Source organism: Haliotis rubra, unplaced genomic scaffold (genome assembly GCF_003918875.1).
Source record: "Haliotis rubra isolate DU_JTF1 unplaced genomic scaffold, ASM391887v1 Scf279, whole genome shotgun sequence".
NCBI lineage: Eukaryota > Metazoa > Mollusca > Gastropoda > Lepetellida > Haliotidae > Haliotis > Haliotis rubra.
In genome coordinates, this window is record NW_025766880.1 from 278,191 (window position 1) to 304,428 (window position 26,238).

Sequence of the window (26,238 nt, forward strand, 5' to 3'; positions counted from 1 at the left end):
TCAAAGGGGCGGCGGGATAGCCTATTGGTTAAAGCTTTAGCTCGTCACGCCGAAGACACGTATTCGATTCTACACATGGGTACAATGTATGAAGCCCGTTTCTGGTGACCCCCGCCGTGATATTGCTGGAAAATTGCTAAAAGCAGCGTCAAACTCACTCACTCACTGTAATCAAAAGTGAAGCAAAGAAAGACGTTATTAACTTTGTTTAACGTTTACATTTGTTAGATATAAATTGCAAATAGGTTTTTTTGTGTTGTAGAAAGAGAAATGAGGGTTGTAACTTAAAGTACCGGCGTAAAAGAAATGGGCTCTCGTCGGATCATAGGTTTTCACACTGGTACGGCAGTGAACACCACGGGCTGTACCGGTGTTTCGTCACACCGATCGACATTGTAACCTTTTGAATGATGGCCTATGTTGGGACAAAGTTATCTTTTAGTTATTGATATGTTTTACAATTGTTTGCAATCGTTCATGCGGTAATGAAGACAACAACGGATGTTCTTTTAAAAGTGTCCGAAAACCCATAACGCTGGGCTATATTTGTTATTTTACGTCTGCTTTCGTCAATCGAATTTATTCCTACGGTAGTCTCCCTTGTCACAAAATAATCCCGTGAAACAAATAGTTATACCATTGATATGATTAGTATATTCAAAAGTGTCGATTTGAAGCATAACGTGTATTAGGTTATTACACTGGTTTTCATTAAATGACTCGGTTATTTATTATAACAGAATTCCTAAAACAGGCGCATGTATCGTCGAACTACTTTCGTAGCCATATTTGATATCCAACTTCCGTTCAAAGTTTCAGTCATAACTGAGGGAAATTAATTATTCTAATTCACACTGTATATTTGTTGGACTGTTACGTGATACATATATTCTGAAGCGTTTAGAGACCATGTATCTAGAACAGCCATCAGATTGAAAATCTACGTGTGTATTGATCAGATCAAGTGTGTTTTGTTCGACCGATCTGACGTTTCAGGTTTGACTGAAAATAGGACTGCTCTGGATTTCATTTATCGTCTGAGGATAATTAGCTGATATTACTGTCATGTTTTAACCGTATATGTATTCGAGTACATTGATGATTGACATTGATGATATATATTGGTTTGGGTTAGCTGTATAAGTAGTTTCCCTCCTAATCAACATCTTTTGACCCGTGGTGTCACAGTGACACCTGTTAGACCAGTCCATAATTCACATAATAAAATGTCCATATGACACCAGTTACGGTGTTATGGTTAGATGACAGCACTGTGTAGATGGAGCTGGGATCTTTGTGAAAGAAGGTAATTGATGCACATTGGGAAAAAATGTCGGATGATGCAAAGAAGTTTCAGACTCCAGAAGAGGAGCTGAAATATTGGCGAAGCCTTGCAGAGAAATTCAAGCAAGAGTAAGTTCATTTGTCTTTCCTGATAATGCATCTCACGTTTGACTAGCCTAGTTGAATGTTGATTGTAAACATATCTGATGATAGACTGATCATTTTAGTATTTTCTAAATTAATATGGTAATTTGGCAAATTTGGGGTATGTAGCTATGCTAAAAGATCCAAAGATTGACATGCCATGCTCATAAGGATGGCGATGATCAGTCTGAGGTTTATTGGATGTGATATCCTTCGATGCAAAATATCCAACATGCTTAAAGATTGAAAATGGACATGCATCCACAAGGGTGCAAAAAATGTGTATTCATATTCAATGAATGGTGAATGAAATTATTTGATAAACTGCATTACTTATAAATTACTGCAAAATATAAATTTCCATTTGTTAACATCATGAAAACGTTTACATCGTCGAAACTTCAAAGCTCATGTCCCATTTTTGGTGTCCCCTGCCGTGATATTGCTGGACTATTGCGAAAAATGGCGTAAAACCATACTAAGTCAGTCAATCAGTCAGTCAGTCAAAGCTCATCTTGAACTAGCACTTCTGTTGAGTAATTCCATATTTATATTTGAGTAACAGCTTTGGGGATGTGCAGTATTATGTATTTCGCCTGTAGAGTAGTGTCTTCAAATTGACTGAGGTGAAGTGTCTGCTTTGCCTGTAGAGTATTTGCAAATATATTTCAGCATGGAATGATCTAGTTCATCTACAAACAAACATGAATAAAAAATACACATATTTCATATTGAAATAGATAAAAACCAACAAGGAAATAACATGGTTAAGCTCCTTTATTGGAATTATCATTTATTCAGTGTTTGACATTTTGTCCAGTTTGTAATATTGACTGTACTGTACTGTTGGAGAGTCCCCGAGTCCCCAAGTCCCCAGAATATATAAATCACTGGAACAAAATCAAGAATTTAAATTAATACTATGGTATTAATTATAAGACACATGTAGTATTATACGTAAGATAGTTGATATTATAAATGAGTATTAATGTTCAGATTTCTTTTACTTGTAGGTCACACAGTGATACATGTATACAAGTTGTTACAACTGTAACACTGGTGATGCCATGCATGAGGAATCACAAAGTGCACAAACATTCACCATGCTTCCCATGCATGTGTAATGACCTGTAACATTGGACTTAGTTGTGTTCATCAAACCTACAAGCATACAGCTGTAACTAGGTTGCAATCAAAATGACATAGATAACCTGTTTTGTAATTATAGATGTGCATGTGCTACTAGCTTGCTACTCAGTGTACTAGATTGTTTTCAGTGAATACTTTACTATGGTAATTATTTTTTATCATGTCACGTTTTATGTTCATTCGGCTTGAGGTAATAACAGGGTTTAAAATACATGTAAATCTCTGCCTCCAATCATGATGACTCCCAAACAAAAACACTGCCATACCCTTGTGTCACTTCAGTTTTTGCATGTGGAAACCATGGGCCTGTTAACATGTGCGTAGCCATGAACATTACAAAGCATAACAGTCTCACAGGTAACATCCTACCTTGTTGATACGGTTAATTTCTTTGGTCATGTGGACACGGTATCTGACCTCAGATCAGAAGGTCAGTGGTTGGAATCTCATCACAGGACTTGGCCGTTTTGAGGCTGCTACACATTCATTGCATTACAATTCATTAATGCATTAAAACAAATCATTGTCACCATGTTGTTGAGGTCAGCATCATTTCCTCTTGTCAGACATGATATATAAATATGTGTTACACATCAAGATATTTGTTGAACTGTTTGAGTAATGTCTATCCAGTATGAATGCATCGGAAAAGAATCATAATAAAAAATATGTTTAACAGTTCCTGAAGTGTAATGTTCATGGTAATCTTTAAATCTACTAAAGTTTTGAAAAATTAGTGTTTCAGATAGTTTACCATGTTTACTGCAAGTAATGCACATTGCAGAACTAGAAGAAGGTTAATCATCTGTCAATGTCATGGATGGATGGATGCATGCATTTATGTATGCCATGAGAAAACAACACACTCACTTCAATTGAAAAAAAATGATGCATTCATTTCGTAAGATAGTTTGTAATCAACAGGAGCAGACCAATGACTTGTCAGTGTTAATCCTTCCTGAACACTGTCACACTGCTTGTTATTACCATGGATGCTATTTGGCTCAGTTGGTTTCATAACAACAAAGAAAATCATTCCAATATTTGTAATGTCTGTGGTTGTTAGTTGGCAAAACTATGGCCTTCATCATGTTGTATATGCACAAGGACCATGTGCATATAGGACTAACAGTCTTAACATGTTCAGACAATTTAGACTTTGCAATAAATCTTGTCAATGTGGTCATCTGTTGATAACCAAGGGAGTCTAAATATACCTTCCCTAATTTGCGTCTTGTTCTTTTTGACATGGTGGACATTCCCTTGAAATAGAAACATTATTGCAAGTTTATTTTTCCTCACAAGTTGTCATGTCTATAAATATTGGTAACCTGATACTAAGTAGTGATGATCAGGGTCCAAAGATTTAACCATGGTCATGGAAAAGAACTTATTGTTGTCATACTTATATCTGTTTGTCGTCTCATCTTGTCTAAGCGTCATGTGTACAGATATGTGATCATTTCCGGTCAATGTGAATGGTCACAACTGCTGTATTTTTCAGACTTGAAGAGACTAAGGAGGAACTAGAAGAGTTCCAAATCAGCAGCCGAGAACTAGAATGTGAGCTGGAGACGCAACTAGAACAGCTGGAAAACAAGAATAAAGAATTAATGGCTGATAAACACAGGCTCACAGTAGAATGTGAATCATTAAGGGTAAGTAGAGATTACAACTAGATAACATACTCATCAGATATCAGATGAGACAGCACCATTCTACTTGTTGTTTAAAGGAGAATACTAGACAATTGCAATAATTTGCTGGGTGAAAGATAAAGTCATCAGAAACATGTACCCCAATTTTTATTTCAGAAATATGGTTTATTATGTTTTTATTCTGAAAACAGTTTCTGTTATCTGAGCTTCGGCCATTATGCATATTCCGCTGGAACTCACATGACCTTTCCTCTTGAGACGTCATGTGACTAGTGTCCGCCATATTGCACCGATGAAGATCCGGGGTAGAATAGGTCTTCAGCAACCCTTGCTTGCCACAAAAGGCGACTATGCTTGTCATAAAAGGCGACTAACTGGATCGGGTGGTCAAGCTCGCTGACTTGGTTGACACATGTCATCGGTTCCCAATTGCGCAGATTGATGCTCATGCTGTTGATCACTGGATTGTCTGGTCCAGACTTGATTATTTACAGACCGCCGCCATATAGCTGGAATATTGCTGAGTGCAGCGTAAAACTAAACTCACTCACTCACTCCGTCATATTGCCAAAGAACAAGCGCTACAGTAATACAAATCGCGTTGTTTCTGTCGGTTTTTGTAAATGGTACCATGATGTATTCTGTTGCCTGGGGATGCATGGAATCATCGAACAATGGAAAGAGCCACCATTTTGTCCATTTTCCAAATAAAGAGACATATTTAGGCAGGAGAAATGCTCCGATCTTTCTGAGTCGGACGCATATGAAAGAGACATGAACACATGGGGTGTGAAAATCCCAAAGCTAGGCTGAAGAAGGAAGAAGTACCCACAAGATACATTTATACTCCATCATTCCCTGTTACAACTTACTGTCAGTGGTATTTTTAACATAAATTAAATCAAGTCCGATTGCCAGTCGAATTGCCCCCGCTACAAATTGCCCAAGCAAAGTTGGTCAAATTGCCCCAGGGGGTACTCAAAATGCCCCAATTTATTTAAAATGATTAAATATAGGCCATAAATGTATACTTTGGTCAACTTTGATATTATGTTCTTCATATAAAAGTATATACATAGTTATGAGTTTACTAATGGAACATTTATCAGAAATATTACTTCCTAATAACTTTTTTATGAGGAACATAATCTCAAAGTTGACAAAAACTATGCATTTACGGCATATATTTAATCAGTTTAGATGAATTTGACCAAATTAGAATGAATGGCCAAATTTGCTGGGGCATTTTGTAGCTGGGGCAGTTCGACTGGTACCCATGAGATATATATTATCAAAATCAGTAAGAGATTTCACATGAGCTTGAAAATGTTTCATTATAACGTTCTTTTTGGTTTGGAGCCCTAAATGCTGCAGTCTACCCGACTTTCATGCTTTCACTTTTTGCTTTCATTGTTTTCCATTTTGCCCAATTACGCACGTTGGCATCAGACTCGCTATTTGTCAGTAGTGTGTGCCGTGAAAGTTGTTCTGTATTCTCATTGGCTGACAAGATGTCATTCTAAGGGTATGACCGAGTACCATAACTATATCCATAACCAAACGCTGGGGAAACATACATTGTCCTGACTAGTATTTTATAATTCACCAGTTTCCTGCGTTGCGAATATTATCTCTGCTCAACCAGGCTGGGATCTTGTATGGAGACTTGATACCTTATAAATGAGAACTACCGGGATTTTCCGGAAAGCCACCCAGGGCTGTAAAATGGAAATTTGGGGAAAATTGGGGGTAAAAATGGACCACATAACCGCCCGGGCGATAATTCAGAAATAAAATAATTCAATAGTCGGGAACTAAAATCAACTCACTGTCGAGTTTCATCCTGATTAGATATCGTGTAGATGCAAGCAAAATGTTGCCAAAATGAAATCTTCGCAATTCAACATGCAGTAGTCATAACATTATTTATCTATCTGAAAAAATGTGTTGCCAATATACCCTGGGCTTATCTTGTGACAGTTAAAACATACCTAATAATTCATGAAATCAAGGCAGTCATCTTGCCTCTTCGTAAACCGAAACTTGATCATCAGCCATTTTGTAAGCATGTGACTATCATCCAATCAGAAAGCTGCTGTCAAATTTGTCAGCCAATCAAATTTAACCTTACAATGTTACGGTACCAATATTGTAATGTAGAGGGTTATAGGTCATGCAGTTGTTTACATACGCTACAAGGCGGGACAGACAGAACATATGACATACATTATGTACCTTTCAATAATAACAACATTTCCTTGAATAAAGATTTATTTTTTATTTTAAGATTTATTTAGACAGTTACAAATTGTGATTGTTTATCACAGCAGTTGCCGTTTGCTGGAGCCCTGATTTGATTACCGGTACAGTGATAATTTATTTGTGAAAACAATTGGTTGAAGAGACGCACGTGTGTGTTTGCTTTTCATTCAAGCGTTGTACCCCGGTACTAGAAGTGGGTTGGACAATATGCCCTTATTTGGAATTACGCAATGCTTTTGTGTCAGCTAATCTGATTGGCTTATTGAAAGCCACCATCTTTCTAGGTCATCAAAACATCATACCGGTAAGTTGTAATGTCGCTTTGAAACGGTGTGCCGCTAAATGCATGAACATAAATGATGTAACAATAACGTTAGATAATGTAATGTAAATGAAGATTTTTCAATTAAATCAGGCTATTTTAACCATTAGTGTAAAATCTGTGTGTCAAAACGGACACGATATCCTGCGCAAAAGTGTTATTAAATTTATTTTCCTACCCGTTTATATTCATCTACAATGAACAATGACCTCAGACACATAAATAACGAAGTTTACTGTGAATTATATTTCTAAATAGCAGTAATGAAAAAATAAGTTTTAACCCCATATAATCGCCATCTAAAATAAGCTCCCATGGGTGTAATTTTTGAAGCAGATAATTTCCATTTCCCCCCTCTGAAGCATAATTATTTTGTTTTTAAATCCCAGACACCCTACAGTCACCCATTTGACACAAAAGGAACTGCAATTACATTTAAAAAAAAGAAATTCTTAGGGACTGGTCATATATTTAATGGGGTGGGACGTCATGTCACGTGATACCCCCTCTGCTCATTAACTGTCGGATGTTTCCGTAATAGGCGGAAATACGAGTACGTTTTTTGAGTTTTTATTGCTATTTTACAAACTTTTTGTTCAGTTTTAATCACGGTAGGTGACTTTTAGAATATCCTTTACAATATATCAAAAGTTTTTTTTTCTTTTGTATTCTCCTTTAACCTCAGTCATCGCTTGTACAGAGTTATGGCCCTTGTCATGCGTTTTTGTACTAAGTGCACGGTATCCCCCATGGGGACAAGTTTTCTCAAAAACAGTTATAGATAGGGAAACCAAATTTGGTAAGTATTTTCAGGACGCAAATGCCTTGATGGAAACCACGTTACGATTCTTTATAGAGTTATGGCCCTTGTCAAACGTTTCTTGACTTAGTGCATGGTAACCCCAGTGGGAACATATTTTCTCAGTAACCGTTACAGATAGGGAAACCACATGTGGTAGGTGTTATCAGGACATGAATGTCGCGGTGGAGTTAAAAAACAGAACCGTGTGGCGGGGGATATTGATGACCATGTCTTCTTGTTTTTTTCTGACATTATGAATATTGATGTAGATAAATAATGTAACCATGGTAACAGAGTTGATTATCATATCAATTATGGAGAGGTTATTTATCAGTGTTTTTGCTTGTCATTATCAGGAAAAATTAGAGATACTACAGGGGTCCAGCCATAAACAAGTTTCTCTTCTAGAAGATGAACTAGCTCAAGTTTCTGCATTTAAAGATGAACTACAAAAATATGTACGAGAACTGGAACAGGCTAACGATGACTTAGAAAGAGCTAAAAGGTATGTCTTTTTTACTTTGTGTATGTATCAGTTTGTACAATATGTTATAATAATAATAGTGGTCTTTTCCTTCAGTGAGAAGAGAATGACACAAGCAGGATGATACTGATTTACATTTAGTGTTTTGCTTGTGTCAGCTTTATAGATCCTAGTTAACACTTCTAAAATCAAATTATTGAAAAACATTATCAGCTCTAACTTTGAGACTGTTTTCCACTGGATGCTATGACAATACTTGTACCTTGATATGGCCAACTTATCACTGTTTCCCCAATGATAACATGTGTTATCACTGTTTCTTATTTTGTCAGATGTCACATTTGAGCCTATCTATCAGTTTGACTTCTTTGATTGGCATTCTAGAAGTTGGGTAGATGAAGAATGAGCACTATTTTGATGGATATACAACTTCTTTATTCTATATACGTCGCCTATATACGTCGCCTATATACAATAAAGAAGTTGTATATCCATAAAAATAGTCCTCCTTCTTCATCTATCAGTTTGTTTTGGTATTTAAAGATATACTTATTTTTTCAGAGCTACAGTTGTATCCCTTGAAGATTTTGAATCTAGATTAAATCAAGTGAGTAATTCAACTAATTGTTTTGTGCATTTTCATATAAGATTTGAAACAAACCTATTTATGGTGCCGAACTGGTAGGATTATGATGCCTGTTCGACTGAGTATTATTGGAGATGTAGAATAGCTTTTGTAGATTTGTTTTATCCACCTATGGGTATGACACTATTGTTTGTAGTCAGATTACTGATAAGCCACACAAAGTTTAGCTTTACTCACATTTCCTTGTACAAGTTGTCATGAATGAAACAAGTTAGTGAAATATGTTCAAGATAGTTGGAAGTGTGTCAGTTCCTTCATCATCTGAACAATTGTGTGTTTTTTGTATCCTGGTTATAATTATATAAACAGAGGAAGCATATGTACAAGTAGCAAGAAAGTGTATTTTTGATCTCATACCAGGCATTATACAGTTATTGTAATACTTGCATTGGTTGCAGGCAATAGAAAGAAATGCATTCCTAGAAAGTGAACTGGATGAGAAGGAAACACTATCAGAGACAGTACAACGACTCAAGGATGAGGCAAGAGGTTAGTAAATAGACTAATGTTTCCTGAACTTGTAGGGGCGGTGGGGTTGCCCAGTGGTTAAAGCTGGGGGCCTGGGTTCAATTCCCTACATGGTTACAGTATGTGAAACCCAATTTTGATGTCTTGCACCATGATATTGGTGGATTGATAAGAGTGGCATAAAACTACACTCATTCACTCATTCTACAATGTCACAAACAGGTGCCCTCCTAACAACTGTATGACAGCTAAGATGATCTATTTGTCAGAATGAGCAGTGGTTTCCAGCTTTAACAAAAGTGTCAGATGAGCTCATGGCCATGTTACTATGTATTTTTTCTTATCCTGACTCATGATCTTTTGCTTATCTCACTTTTCCTTGCGATTGGTAGTGGAACACTTGAATCCCTTGAAGTTCCCGAGGCGGACGTAAAAATACACTCACCCACGAGTTACCTCCCTTTTCCCGCGTAAACAGTCATGTGACCAGCCTTACTTGTCACTCTCTCCCTTTTCGCCCAAGTGGATGGTTGGGTGAGCACTGGAGTCCCGTATACGGCATTATATCCTTTTATTTAGGTCCTATTCTTCAAAATTACGCTGTGTATGGCTTTGGCAATAACTACTATTTATTACCCACGTGGTCAACGTATGGGTAGTTGCATACTAATCTCGTACGTCACACGAGTGTCGTATCGCGTTGACCTGTGTCATAACGACTTGACCTGAGATTCTAACGATTTGATTGGATAACCGATGACCTCTCAATTAGGTCACATTATGACGTAACTATTTTTTCATTCATAACAAACACGTGAATTCATTCATTCTACAACTTAAATGCATTGTGGGAATGTAAACATCGCGAACGTTGCCGTGTCGCTGTTTAATTGTGAGTCGAACTGAGACATTATATCCGTCGAAAAACGTAAACGCAATGTTTCCACCAGTAATGTTAGCGAATGTAGCAACTGCAAACCAAGAAACGGGTGCTACGGAGTAGTTTACTGTAGGAGGCTGTAATGAGGCGATGACAACTGATATGAATCGTGACGCCGGTTACCAAGGCAGTGACGTCATTACAGTGTGACGCCATGCAAATATTGTACTACAGTACAAAACTCTTCCGCAACCTCTTTATGAAACCGGTTTCTGTTTGAAACCAAAATATTAACAAAACTACAGCTATTTTGTCAGTTTAATGCATGTAAGACGTGGTAATAAATAAAATACCACGTTTTCGGTTTACATATATATCGAACTTGTGATCTTCCTATGTTATCTGACCCGGCTTTTCGCTTAGGTCAGTAGAAGGACACTCGCTTCTATAATGTATTATATGTAAACATTTTGTTAAAATTATTTGTATTTGTGTCATAATTGAACCTATATCCAAGGTACCTTCTAACCTACGCACCGCTTTGAGAAAGCTGCAGACATCTACAAGTTCGAGAACTCTCAGATCTACAGGCAGATAACAGCAACGCAGACATCTACAGGGTTCACGAACCCTAGGGTTAATAAACCCTTACATCAACAGGCAGGATGTTGACGTCGACTCTATTACCATACGGCTGAATAGAACAAGGCAGTGATGAAAACGGATGGTTTTGTCAGAGTTTAAAACTCAACAAAAAGATCTACTACATGTGAGATCTCTACAGTTTACAGCCTGCACAACTCTACAACCTGCACAAACCTTATACCTGTATAGGTTCAGTTTCGGACGACAACCTACTTGATGAAAGAAATCACTTCATCTATACGGATGCTGAGGTCTTATACCGGGTAGCAGATGGCCTGTGGATATTGTAGTTCACTCACTCACTCCAACCCAACAGATACGTACTTCATATACGCTGATGACTTCGACTCCAATATGATATCACCTATGAAGCCGATAAGTACTGGAGAACCTCAAGGCGACCTTTGTAAAGGGCTTCAGGTTAACAACGCCTTCAAGTATCCTTGAACGGACGTACAGATGATATTATTAACACTCGTCACTCAGCATGGGGATTAGGATTTTATATCCTATCAACTAGATTCAACATCAGTATTTCTTCAAGATCCATACAGACATACGTCTCGACAGCCTCCTTCGTCATGCTGGCTTATATTATCCACAATGGGAATACGTGATTCATATCACTGAACAAGATTTTACACTTGGAGCAACCCTTATTCAAGAGGTTTATATGAGTGGCGTAGAATTACGCGCGCTTTTACTCAACCAACTAATTGCATCAGATTTTATGTAGGCCAACTTGCTACAACACCGGTGACGTCATGCTTGGAAGCTGATTGGTCCATGTCAGACACCGCCTCCCACTGACAGAGCAGGCTCCAGCAAGTTTTCTGATTTGTAAACAAACCCGTGGTACGGGGGAATACTTCATTGGCAGCCTTGGAAACAGTATACAACTACAGCCTGTTATCATCATGGGAATCTAATAGATGTCTAGCCTTTACAGCAGGATAAATGATGTTTATTTTGGAACTTGTCTCTGATAAAAGTCGGTATGAGTACCTGTCCCCTGCGATGCTACACTGGAGCCAGCTTTGCTATAAATAGACCATGCTTCGATGTATGCTGATCAACACAGATCGCCTGCGTATATAAGAGGAAGAATGATGTATCATCACTGCAATCAGAGGTTAGCACTTCCGATGGAACGTCCTACTGTTTGGAATATCGTCGACTCTATGATTATTCATACGAATAACCAAGCCTATCAGCACCTATCTGCCGCATCGAGGTCTACGCATAGCCGGTTATCTGGACGACGGCATACAGGTTCTTCAAAGTGCCAATCAACTCAGACAGCAGCTGAACTTCACAATTAAGTTGCTCACGCAACTAGGATGGCTAGTGAACCTGATGAAGTTGGAGTTAGAATCAAACAAGATCTTCAATTGCTGGGAATAAGAATTATCACAACACAGAATCGAATTGTGGTCCCAGAAGATCATTGGGTCAAGATACAAGCCATGATTCCACAAGCAGTCATCTCTCCGTTAACACTACGAACATGGCAAAGTCTACTCGGTCTACTAACCTCGGCGCAGGACTTGACTCGCACAGGAAGGTTACAACTAAGGCCGCTGCAACGGTTCCTGACAAAACATCTGGACAGCGTCGACCCTATCTTGCTGCCAGACAATCTCAAGAGGTACCTACTTTGGTGGACCCACATGTCGAATGTCTGCGGAGGGACCTATTTACAAGAGCCGGCCTTTGACACACATCTCTATGTAAACGCATTGATCAGAGGCCCAGATAAGCTGCGTATCCGGGTAAAATACACATAGAAAATTTTCAATTACGCATTGAAAAATAATTGTTGCGTACCAATTAAGCATTTAAAATGTTAGATACGTAAAAAGTTTAAAACAAATGCGTCCGGAATATATTTATAAAAATCGCTTGCGTAATGAAAAAGACATCGATTGCTATCAAGTTGTACTGTTAGTATAGGACAAGTGTTGTACTGTCAGTATAGGATGAGTGATTTTTTATGAAATCATTTCCATTATATTTAAGTTGGTTTTGATTAGGTATGGCATAAGGCAGAACATACCTGCTTAGTAAACCTACTCAATGACATAATACTTAGGTGAGTAAAATGACTGAAATACGCACATATTTGAAAGCAGTGGGTAACGGAAAATGAAATACCCACTCAACATTCATAATACCCACTCCAAAAAAATACAGTGGGTACAGTACCAACATGAGCTAAATCTTATCTGGAGCTCTGATTGATGCAAGGTTGGGGTGCACATCTCAACAATCAAGTTTCATCAAGGAAGTGGTCCAAAACAGAGCAGCATCATCACATCAATCTGCTGGAGATGAAAGCTGTGATCAATTCCTTACAACTATGGTCGAGCTCGCTGATCAACAGGATGCTGATGGTCCACACCGACAAATCTACAGTGGCATTCTCCATAAATCTGCAAGGATCTACAAGATCACCAAGCCTACTACAGCTCACATTCCAGTTGTCTGACATCACAGAGGAGGCAAACATCTGGATAAAGGCGTGTCACATACCCAGAGCCAAGAACGTGCTTGCAGACGCTCTCTCCCGACCACTGCACCCGTCACCTACGGAATGAATGCTCCATCCAGAAGCATTTCGGCTCATCATAAGGGAAATAGAATCCCCTTGCATAGACCTGTTTGCCACGAGGTTCAACATACAACTACAGACGTTTGTCTCACCAGTTCCAGATCCTTAGGCCTGGGCAACAGATGCACTGAGCATATCCTGGGAAGGACTAAACGCTTACGCGTTTCCACCCCCGATATTACTACCGGAAGTACTGTTGAAGATCAAACAGACACAGGTGCTACAACTGACTTTGGTCGCGCCATAATGGCCAGCGAGAGAATGGTTCCTAGACCTAATAGAAGATCTCGGAAGTCAAACAATCAAGTTACCAGATTGGCCGAACCTACTCATACATCCGCACCTACTCATACATAAGTCCAAGGGAACCCGACAGCATTCCAGCTACTCGTGTGGACCGTATCAAAACATGTTTGAAGAAAAGAGGATACTCCGCCAGGGCAGCCAAGGCAGTAACGCTAGCGTTACACAGATCTACTCGTAACATGTATGATGACAAGTGGCTGAAGTTGAAGACTTATGCAAGGCAGAAAGGCTTGATTGCTATGAAAGCTACTCATACTCAAGTGGCGGAATACCTGTGTCATCTTAGACAGACCAGACATCTGAAAGGTTCGACATTATCTACATACCTGGTTGCCATCAGTACAGTGATTACCATGAAAACAGGCATCAAGTTGACGAAAGTACCAGAATTACTTGCTCTGCTGAGATCTTTTAAACTGGAGGACCAGCAAAGAAGTTCAGAGCTCCGGCCTGGGATCTGAATGTAATTTTACGTCATCTTACAAGTGATGTCTACAAACCTCTAGGCCATACTACCTTCGAGCTGCTGACACAGAAGACTCTGTTCCTGCTTGCGCTAGCCACGGCAGCTCGGATATCAGAGATACATGCGCTGGACTTTGGTCGAACCAGATTCAACACGGGGCAACATGCTGGGTTCATCTAGGACTTAGATGGGACGTCATTGCCAAGAACCAACTACCTGGTCAGCCAGATAGACAGTTCCACGTACCAGTGCTATCTACAATCCTCGGACCAGAGGATATAGAAGACCTATCCTTGTGTCCGGTCAGAGCCCTGAAGAGATATCTTCAAAAGACTAAGACAAGGAGACAAAAATTCAAGCGCCTGTTCATCCCATTGTCCACAGAGACATCAGCAGAAGTCTCAAGAATGACAATATCGTTCTGGATGAGACCCGTCATATTGAGAGCCTATAAAGCAGCAGGACTAGAACCTCCTAGAGCTTCCAACCCACACAAAGTCAGAGCACTGGCGTCAACATTGGCTCTGCACGGAAATTGCTCTATATCAGCAATTATGGAGGGCTGCTTTTGGAAGTTGGATACGGTGTTTGCCAACCACTACCTCCGAGACATAACCACTGAAGATGTCTCAGGCATTCACCAATTTGGGCCTCTCGTTGTAGCACAGCAACTAACGGTTCCTCAAAGGCGCGGAGTTGGAAAATCTCACCCTTTATCACGTTGATTTGTTGATAACTTTTACTAAGGAAAAGTATTAGTTTGAAAGTCCATGCGCACAGTCTAGGACAGACTAGCATGAGTGATCTTACCTGTACGTGAAGGGGTTGCAACTCATTTATGATAAAGATCTTATCATAATCTATGTGTTGTTATAGATATCTAGTAAAAAGAAGATACTAGTATATCTTAAGCCACATGAATCAAGATGATTCAACTTGTCTGAGATGGAAGTAAGACAAGAAAGTGGTCCCCCTGAGTTATAACAGAAGTTGGAAGAATAGGATCACGGAAATGCCGTTTTGCAGTTCCCATGGGGGGGGGATACAGGACGTATCTAAGGACAGCTGATGAATCCACAAAGTGGCTTGACCCATTACCAATCCGTTAGATTCTTTAAGCAAAAGGTCATGAGTCAGGATAAGAAAAAATATGTAATTTTTCAAGTAAAATTGATATTTTTATACTTATCCTGACTCATGACGAGAAACCCTCCCAACCTCCCTGCTGGAAACACTTCTGATTACACAGCAGATCCAAGTGCTTGGGCAGAAAAATCAGGAGAGTGTGACAAGTAAGGCTGGTCACATGACTGGTTACGCGTGAAAAGGGAGGTAACTCGTGGGTGAGTGTAGTTTTACGTCCGCTTAGGGAACTTCAAAGGATTCAAGTGTTCCACTACCAATTGCAAGGAAAAGGGAGATAAGCAAAGATCATGAGTCAGGATAAATATAAAAATATCAATTTTACTTGAAAAATTACATTTTTATGAGTTATTAGTGGGTTATATGTTAGAATTGAGCAGCAAACTTATGTTCTTTTACACTACAGTCTGTTAAACTATGTTACGGACAATATGTCAGGGAAATATTCAATCCTTCTTAATCTTATAATCACCACATGGCAAGGTTTATGAGTTAAGGGGTATCGGTGTATTCACAAATTAATATTTATTTGAAGGAAAACACTTTGTCATGCTGCTACCAACCAGTAGTTTACTGTTGCAATGTGGCTGAAAAAATGCTTACATGATTTTACATTTTAGCTCATCCACTCCAGTAACTAGTACTTAATCCTTATAATACAGTCATTGGTCATCATTAGTCTTGTTCATTAAACATGGTAATGGCTAGGAGAAACCCACAACACTATTTTGTCTCCTTATTCCAGACTTGAGGCAAGAGATTGATGTACGAGAACGCCAAGAATTAATGAGCACAAGCTGTGAGTCAATGACCGCCAGTGTTCACTTGGAACCAGAGACCGCTGAACATGCTGATGGCAGTAACGGGGTGACCCCACAGCGAATGGGAGACAGTGGATATAGTGGGTCCCACATGTCTACTACAGTGCCTTTGTCTCCCTCTACTCCTGTGGGTAGAGGTAAGATACAGACACTGTTACATGCAGTACATGTTGTAGTTGTCAGTGTTGTGCTTGTACGTTTGTATTTGTCTGGGGCTGTGTTTCGGTTCACGTTTTCATTCTTGAGACACTGGGTTTTTGTGTGATGAAGGAAGAATCATATGCAAGGCTTGTTTGGATTGTTTCTGCTTTAATATACTAATGAATACACTTTGATTAATTATTATGGTTTTAGATTGCAGATTATTATGTATTCTTTGATGCTGATAAACCAATGATAAGCAGATATAAGTAACACTATAGTCTTCTTGGTGTTAATGAATCAGGAGTGATTCAGATCTAGATACAAGACTCAAGGTTTGTGATCAGATTTATAAAATGATTTATACTTCGTGACCAAATTTATTTTGATCAGTACATTTACACAGTTAGTATGTATTACAGCATCTATTTCCATGTGATCATATACTTGTTGTGCAACATCAACATAGCCTGTTCTCTGACCAATGACAGTGTGTCTAACAAGTGACATTACTATCCATGTATGTATACTAACTTCCTGGATATATCATGATGGTAGCTGTGTACGTCACTACATCAAGGCATCATGTATCACACACCTCACTCATCCTCCTCTACACCAGCATGCCTGCCTGTTTTGAGCTTATCTTTGTGTATGCAAGGGCTATCCTAACAGTCAGTAACAAAATCTTCAGTTTCTGCGTAGCAAATTATATTAATCAAAATACACAGTGGTCCATCATGCTCTTTTTGTGAATCAAAAGTGAAAAGGAAAAATGGATTGAGTAATTCTGACTTTTTAATGTTTGAGTACATGTGTGGCTGCTTGAAAAGGATTATTGCTGCCTTGTTCATTTTTTTCTGAACTTTAAGATTAAATATATGTGTACAAGATGTAAAGTATCTTTTTTTTCTGTGTGGCTTTGTGACACTTTCTTTTACAACAATGTTGAACATGCTGGACTGATAATGAGATGTAAGATCTACAGATGCTTTGTCTGTTATTGTTTTCGTAATGGAAAGTTTGGGAATGAAAAATTATAATTTTGAATAATACAGGTGTTGTAAAAGTTAATTTTGATGTTGAATGTAACTGTTTTGGCAATTTGTGATGATTTGGCTTATATAATCAAAAGCTGGCAACTAAGTATAGCCGAGTGGATTGCTTCATAGACCTTTGGTGTTGTGCGTTGACGTAGTCTTGTAGTAGTTGTTTAAATATCGTGTGTGCATGGAGTAGAATAGCATGTTAACAAGCAACTCATACTCACTTGTTACAAGCAGAACAGTGGAAAGTTTACTCAATGGTTGATGTTTATAAAGGTGATACAGACGTGTAATAGTATGAAGCATTGTGGCATTGCGGATATATTTCTCTAAGATTTGCTTTCATATTTTTGTCAAATGTTGGCATATGCATACAAACAAAAAAAGTCGTTAACTATGTTTTTCTGGAAATACAAATAAAGGATAATGTGATACTGACTATAATGTAAGAGCTTATTTGTTAGAGGCTGCATCTGACAGTAACCTTCTAACATTTCCCAACTCTGTTTAACATTACTAACTGTACAGTGGAATATATATTTCATCGCTCATCTACTCATCAGCATGAGATTGCCACCACCTGTACATGAGTCTGCTACTCGGCTTGAATGACACCTGTTTTGCTTTGCAGGAGTCCCCAGCACGAGTTCTTCTGGTACACCTCTCACTCCTTCAGCGCGCGAATCTCGGCCCTAAACATTGTTGGAGATTTGTTGCGGAAAGTGGGTGTAAGTAGTCTACTGGCTGGCAGCCATATTGGCACCTGGATGCTGGTTGTGCATGGGATGCTGTTACATCCTAGACTTGTTCCATGAATAGTCACCTCGCATTGACTTAATGCTTGCAGAAACTTTATATCATTCCCTTCCCCGTTTGAATGACTTATGTGCATTATGAAGTAGTGTTACTAACAAGCGTATGTTCATTTCATTTTGAATCATTCGTAAGTATTGATACATAGTGTTTTGTGTTAGAAAGGTTAAATCATAGGTTCTGCGTGTATGATGCATACAATGATATGTTTGACTCGTACTTGAGTCATCAGAAAGGTGGAGTCTACAAATTTCAATATTTGTTCTGAACAAGAGCAAATGAACTTGTCTTAAGTTGCCAAGCTTTATGATATTTCAGTATAGTGCATGAGCTTGTTAGAGAGAAATATTGTCTGCAAGTATGCCATAATTATGTGGGTTTTTTTAAAACAAGGGAAATAATCAATTGCATTTTTTTAGGGGGACACATTTCAGAAAAATATTGTGAAATATTGTAAAATATTGTGCAATATTGTGATTGTGCTCTTCTTGTCACAAATCATTGTTTATGTTCTTTTCACGCTGTACTAATGTTAACTCCTGTTTGATAAATAGCTGAATGACACACATCACAATTACAATAAAAGACTATCTAAGGTTTCGCTGGAATAAAGGATAGAGGGGATAATATTTAGGTTTTAATTACGACATATGATTAACCTTAAAAATGTCAAAAGTATTTGTTATCACTGATCATATAGGAATCAAATGTCATCCAATTATTACGTGTGTCCTTCAGGCAATGAATAATGGATGCCATTATAACATGAATATTTTCCTCTGTAAAAATGAATGTTCTATGTGGAATTTATTTATTGTCTCCAAAGCCTAAGGTTTGTGTTTTAGTTGTATACACCATGTTTCTGATGAAATAACTCTTACAACTCTCATTCCTGTAGTTGAATGTTGGGTAGCAGTAACTTTCATACAATGTGTGTGTGGCACGGATTATTTTAAGAGATATTTCTTAATGACTGTTATTAAACTAAATTGTCAGAATGTCAAGTGGCTTGGCTTGGATACTATGTTAAAGGAGTGTTTTGTGTACTAACCATGCTAACTGATGTGATTCTACTAGGTTTTGAAGATAAGAGATTTTGTTGTGCCAGTTCTAATATGTGTATGTGAATGTTCATAATTGCATAACAAATGATAGATTGGGTGAGAAAGTTCACTAGGGATTGCCTTTTCAGTATGTTGCATCTGTGTCTGTGAATTAAACTTTACAGACCCTGATAGTGGAATTTGGTTTTGAAGATGCATGTGGTCTCACCTTAGGCAAGTGAGTTTGTTCAAATTGCCTCTGTTCACCCAGCAGAAAAATGGGTACCCGGTGGGATAAAGTCTTGTGACTATAACCTTCTAGCGCCTAACAGGCAGCTTGGGTTATCCGGGGTAATAAGAATCAGATTCTGATTAAGCGCCGCGAGCAATCACTTGGTGTTTGGAGACTGTGCGCTATAGAAGATGACTTATTATTATTATTAAGAGGAAAGCACTGTTGAGAGTTGGCAGTAGTGCTATCCACAGATATCTCTTCTTACCATCATTTCACTGTATCATTTCCTGTTCACAGGATTAAAATTTGGTTTGTTAATGTTTTATTAAAAACACAAGTGGAAAAAAATTCTTTTGCTTACATTCTATTTTGAAATTACAATTAATGTTATTGTGGTCCTATTAACATGCTAAGTATGTGAAAATGATAAAAATACCAGAACTGATTATGTTTGTTTTTATAAAAGAAATAATTGTGATTTCTTGCAGGCCCTCGAAAGCAAACTAGCCTCATGTCGAAATTTTGTAAAAGATCAGCCTCGCAGTGGTAAAGTAGTAGCGGGAAGTGCAGTAGATTCTCCAAGGTGAGTACATGCACAAAAATAGGATATATGTCCTATTTGTACAATCTTTGTCATGTTGCTCCCTATCACTTGATCTAACAAGGAAATTCTCTGTTTAAATGCTTTGTTGACATGATCGGTAACGTCACTTTAGCTTATGTTATGAATGTAATGTCATATCAGGCAGGAGTGTATGTTTCAACATTCTCCACCACCTCTTAGGGGCAGTGGGGTAGCCTAGTGGTTAAAGTGTTTGATCGTCATGCCGAAGGCCAAGGTTCAATTCCTCATTTGGGTACAATGTGTGAAACCCATTCACTGAACAAATGTATCTGTTCTCAAGGTTTGTGAGAAATTAAATCCCCAACTGTTAACTCTGTAATCACTCTGTAATATCCTTGTTGGACGCTTTTCCACCACAGAAACTTTTGACCCTACTCCCAGATATGCTTTATGCATGTATGAAGAAGGGAGAGCATTCTCAACTATTCTAAGAAGCACTTTCACCAGTAAAACAATTGTTTGGAGACTGTATTTGTGCATGTATGGTACAATATATGTACTGAGATGTCAGGTGACATACTTTATGGACACTTGAAAAAATATGTCATCTACAATGCAAAAGACAACTGAAATGCCTAATAATTATTTTAAATTTTCCTTTGGCATTTTCACTGTCACCAAAATCGTAAACCAGGAAGTATAAATGTACTTCGCCTCATCGAGTACATTGGTAGACAAAGCGTGTATCCCATTGCCTTGTCACTTATGTGATACATCAGTCTCGTATTAAGCAACATTCTCAGAATAAGTCCTGTTTCCTATCATGTTTTACAGAATGAAAAGGATGAGCCGTGGAGGCACCATGGCCTCCCAGCACAGCATGAAGATACCTGTGTCTTGAACATACTGATGTGAAGAGACTAGCAAGTAGAAAGATGTCTAGTCACCACCCTGTGCATTTACCTTACAACTTGGAGTCTGCTCTGTGTGACAGTCTAATACATCACAGGGCAGGTTCATGCTGGCTAGACGGACTCAGTGATAGACAAGACTTTGGTCGTCAAGTGCTTGTGATGAAACCTTGTCACCGGTAATGGACAGCCATGAGGCTGTATTCATTTTGTCTCATCTTTTGGCTTTTATTTCCTGTGGAGTCTGAATGGAAGAGATTCGAGAGTTGTGCATGAAGGAGGACTGATCATGCAGGATTTGACTGATACAGACTGAGGACAGGAACTCAACAGTCTTTCAGATCTTAAAGTTTCCAGGATTCTTCGTGTAAAGTTGCATAGGTCGCAATTAACATTTTAATATTTAGATGTCTATGTGTCCTTAATTTTTAGTGTCCACTTCGGTTGAAGTACTTTAGTATCATGCACTGGATGATTTGCAATGTTCTTCCATGAAGTCTGGCAAAACAGTGATTGTAATTATCTATGAATGTGTCCAACTTCACAGTGTAATGGTTATGGGGCTAATGAAACAGTAATGATTTGTGATATGGCTAGTGTAGTTAGACTGTGAATTACGTCGTCCTTAACTTCTCTCTTGAGATACTTGCATTAACTACATTGTATACATGCGTATTTATTTTTTTTTTAAATTCCCATTTGTACGAACTTAATATTTTCCAAATCACAAACTGCCCTGCAGTTTTATATTGTGACCACGTAAACCATTAGAATCTCTGGTTATTGATTGTCCATTCAGCAGTTCAGAGAAGAGAGGATTAGTTCAATGTGACACTCTGTCCCATTACCCTTAAAGTGATAGGAGGTGAGGTGAGGTGAAATTGGGTTTTACGTCGTGCTTGAGAATATTTCGCTCATATGACGACTAAAGTGATAGGAACTTCAAGAAAAGAAGGTCTGTAATGACAGAGGTTTGTTTTGTGTACATGTGGAATCATTTCTTATGGTCCATCTCAACATTCATATTGCAGCTTTGTTGTAATGTCATTAATGATGATACTTTACTGCTAGTTCACATGGCCTTTTTGATTATTTAACTTGATACACTGTGCATCAGATGTTAAGGGATTGATTATTTGATGAACAATTATTTTTTTTATCTGAACCTCATAATAAATATGTGGACCAAGTATGAACATATGAGTGTATTCATTTAACATTTGGATGTTGCTTTGAAGTAGATATTGAAAAAATATATATTAGCTTTAATCAAGCCCTGCTCCAGAGATATGTGATAGCATGTACACAATACTTGTAACCTGACTGTAAATTTCAGGAGTTCATTTATACCATACACTTCCTAATTACTCTGCTAGTCTGACAGAAACCCATGAAGTAGGCAAGTACACATGTAACCTTTATATGCGTCAAGTTAATTATTAAGCTGAATGGTGAATGTACAGCCACTGTGAAGAACACTGCCAAAATATGTATATGTATATAAGATACGTGTATCCTTGTTTCACCAAGGAATGCTGGGTCGGATGATGTTTCTGTATATTATGTGAGAATGGTCAATGGGGTCTGTTTCTCTTTAACAATTTGCTCTACAACCTACATCCTGGGATGCTTTGGATAATGTTGAAATAGGTAATCCCTGAATGGCTTCATCTTTTTAAAAAAGAACTAAACTAGTTGAGGGTTGAGAAGTTTTATCATGTTATAGTGCTGATTGAAAAACAGGAGCATTCTGGTAATGCACCTGTGTACATGTAAGAACTTCAACATTAAGAAACTGCTAATATTGTTGGGTTGTCATTGATCAGAAATTTAGTATTGATATATCAACTCAAGTATCATTATATATTGATTGATAAAACAATTCTTTGTTCTGTTTGTGAATGGATAGACAATTCCTTTATGATCGTGAAATTAATCAACTTCAGACTGGATGGAAACTTTGATGTTTCTATAAATGGTTAAAATTGAATTTTCTGTCTTTTTGTTATCCATCTTAATAAAGGTAATCTTTAACAAATGTTAACATTTCTGTGGCAGTGAATTATTAGGTTAATGTCAATATTCGAAAACTTCCGTCAATACAGTATTGACATTAAAAAAATATTAGTACGGACATATAGTGATATACTATGACATCTCTACTATACTGTATATACAATATACTATTTATTTGGTTTTAAGGCCACACATAACATAATCCTGTACTAACCATGCTAACTATCACTCATAACAGTAATTTATTTGTAAATGTCATTAGTTTTATCATTCTCCACTTTAGTCAGATCAGATCATATCATTTTGTTTCGTAAGATTCAAATCAGGTTCTCCTTTACAAATTCAGTTTTACCATTGCATCTTTGTATGATTCAAGCAGTGTGTTCTTGCATGTTGGTTTTGCCAGACTTCATGATTCTAGAAACCCCAGGGTATTGATGTGTCTATGCAGGAAGACACAGACGTTGTGTGCATCCCCTAAGCTTCCTTGATGTGTGTAGTGACAGAAGATGTTGTTGCAACAATTTTGTATCCTCAACACATGCATGAGGTCTGTTTGATCCAGGAGTGTGTAGCTGTTGTATATATTGTCACTATCAATGAAGCAGGAGAAATTGGGAATGGAAAAGTGATCCTGCTGGTCAAATCAATATTGATATGGTCACATTCAGGAAAGTGATCTTAAATGACCTGCATGTCAGTGGTCATAATAAAGCTGCTTGATATTTGTTTGTTTGAATTATGAGATCAGCAAGATGTAAATTGATTGAAAGTTTTGTCTTTTGATTTCATTGTTAATGATATTGCTCACGTTCATTACTTTTCCAGTCCTTATTTCTTGGAGATTATCTTTTGTTATAATGTGTCCAAGTCATTCCACTATCACGGGCAAAGAATGTTTACAATGGTGCTCAGGGTTTTATCTTTCCCCTCTTGGACAGTCTATTGTCTCAACAGGACTGTTACCAGGTTCCTCATTAGACGAAGAATTGTGAAAGTAAGCAGTCAAAAGAATATCAACTTTTTAGAAAAATACTTGAGAGAAATGCCAAATTCCTTTCAAATCAAAACATTCTGAGAAGTATATTTCTTTTTGTTTTCCTTTCTTATGTGCATTTGAAGCAAAAGATTCTTGATTCCACATGCAAGTCATGAAAGACATTAATGCAAGTAACAATCATTTCATTCTTTGAGAAATCCAAGAGACATTAATACTCAGTAGATAGTTCCTAGCAGTAACTTACCTGCCTTTTGAAATCATTGCCTTCATGATAGAATTGCTCTTGCTATCATTGGCAAGACAATGTCCACAAAGCATCCTTACTGACTGGAAATATGCTTCTTGATTTAATTAGCATATTAATTGCTGCAAAGTATTTCAATCATGTGGGTCAAACGAGTCCTATACATGTATATAGTACACATGGGCAGATCCAGGAATTTTGAAAGGGGTGGGGTGGGGGGCTTCGAACCCCCTGAACCCCTCATTGGCTCCGCCAACGCAAAAAAACAACAAACTTCAATGTGGTCTTAAGTCATTTTCAAATCTCTGGATCCGCCACTGCTACATCATCTGTGCAGAAGACCTTGGTGCCACTGTACGTCTTTTCATGGTGCCCAATCTTGATGTGGGTGCAAACGAAATGCTGATTTGGCATAAAACCTCCTGCTTAGTCAGTACACAAGCCTGCAGGGAGGAGAATTTTATGGTCACAGTATCGCCACACTTACCCATCTTGGCTGATGATGCAGTGATATTCAAACTGGCAACATTTTATCTGCATTGGACCAAATTCATGCATTTGATTCTATCACTTCCTGTCAAAGCAGCACTTCAATAAAAGTAACCTTGACCCTAAGCGGACAGGGACCCAAAGGCATACATTATGGCTGTCGTAGTATTCAGTTTGATTCAGCAATGTTTGTCACATCTTCATCTACCTCATTTGATGTTTGGCATGCTTTTTTTTTCAGTTCCTTTATGAATACAGGCAATAACATAAAGGCTGATACTAATTCCATAGCACATAACTTTGAACTTCACCTAAACCCTTGTTTTGTAGTGTGCTCAATATACTACCAATGGCCCTATTGTGTGTATATGTTGGTGCCCCTTCATCTGACAGTTATTTGCAGTTAAAATTAGAAACATATTAAGTTTACATATAATCACATAAGAATACACCAATATTGACTCAATCTCATTAAGATCTGATCTTAGTTCTTGCCACTGCTACACAAAACTGTGTGAGTGAGCACAAAGGAGTTTCACGAGATTGATATGACTTGTACTAATTCAGAGATATTTTCTAACCACTTAAGCATGAAGTGCTATTTTCATTAAATGTCGTGGACGTCTGTAAATGGAATTGTAAAATATGTCAGTGTATATTTTGTTGGATGTGTGGGCAAAACATGACTTATGTGTGTTGTTTTGAAATAGGAGTTAGCAGGTAGGCTTGGTTGCTAACCAGGCATTGTGTAGAGCATATAGTAACACAATACATTTCCATTCTGTCACAGCCTTAGTCTGTGCAACATTATTGTTTCTTTAGTCATATCCTGGATCAAATGGATCTATTACAGACTTTCATAGCCACAACCAAAGTCATGGCTGATTGATGTATTTTCTTTGTGCTTGTATATATACCTGTCTATATATATCTGGTTGTAGCCACTCCATGGAGTGTAGTTTTGTTGATGTGCTGTTGACATCATCTTTCAGCATCAACTCTCTTTGATATGCATGAAGTCAGCACAAGCTTCTGTCAGCCACGAGTTCAGCCAACATCACACCAGTCTGTAAACTGTACTCAAACTGCTGGATCATTTAAAGATGCTCTTAAATAATAAATACATAACCTGACATGATGTGTTTTTGTTTTTACTGATGAGATACATATTTCATATGAAATAACTAATTTTAGGTGAATTATGTTTACCTTTTAACTTGAGGTGTTTTGAAAAATAAGGAAATCCATTATATATCTCTTCATATTCCAGTTGAAGATATAAGAACAACAGTAACTTGAAAGGACATGCCCACAATTGAAACTTATCAGAGTGGTACAAAGATGGGCTCTGTAAGTAAACACCTATTGAACGGTTATGATTCACCATAAATATAAATTCTTGTAGTTGCTTGCTTTCAAAGATACCAGGGACTGGAAGGAAAATGAACTGTGGCATGCCAGGAACCAATGACACTGGACTCTAGTCCGGGTTTGCAGCAATACTATTTCTAAGCTTGTAAGCATGATACATGTACTCATGGATTTCACCAAAATGGTAAATAAATGTCCGCATCTCTTCAGGCCTTCCTCTGTCATGACGCTGATATGACATACCGTATGTGGAATACGGTTCAAAGCAGTATT

General features: G+C 37.9%; 1 protein-coding gene across 1 annotated transcript; it reads left to right on the top strand.

Annotated features, from left to right (window-relative positions):
* Positions 1-793: 793 nt before the first annotated feature.
* LOC124281044 (nuclear distribution protein nudE homolog 1-like) lies at positions 794-25,727 on the top strand. The gene is given in 10 exon segments (XM_046717054.1): positions 794-1,413; positions 4,082-4,235; positions 7,978-8,126; positions 8,667-8,712; positions 9,150-9,240; positions 16,016-16,228; positions 17,910-17,950; positions 17,953-18,006; positions 19,858-19,952; positions 20,769-25,727. Coding segments are annotated over 10 exon segments (993 nt in total). The 5' UTR covers positions 794-1,330; the 3' UTR covers positions 20,836-25,727.
* The last annotated feature ends 511 nt before the right edge of the window (positions 25,728-26,238 follow it).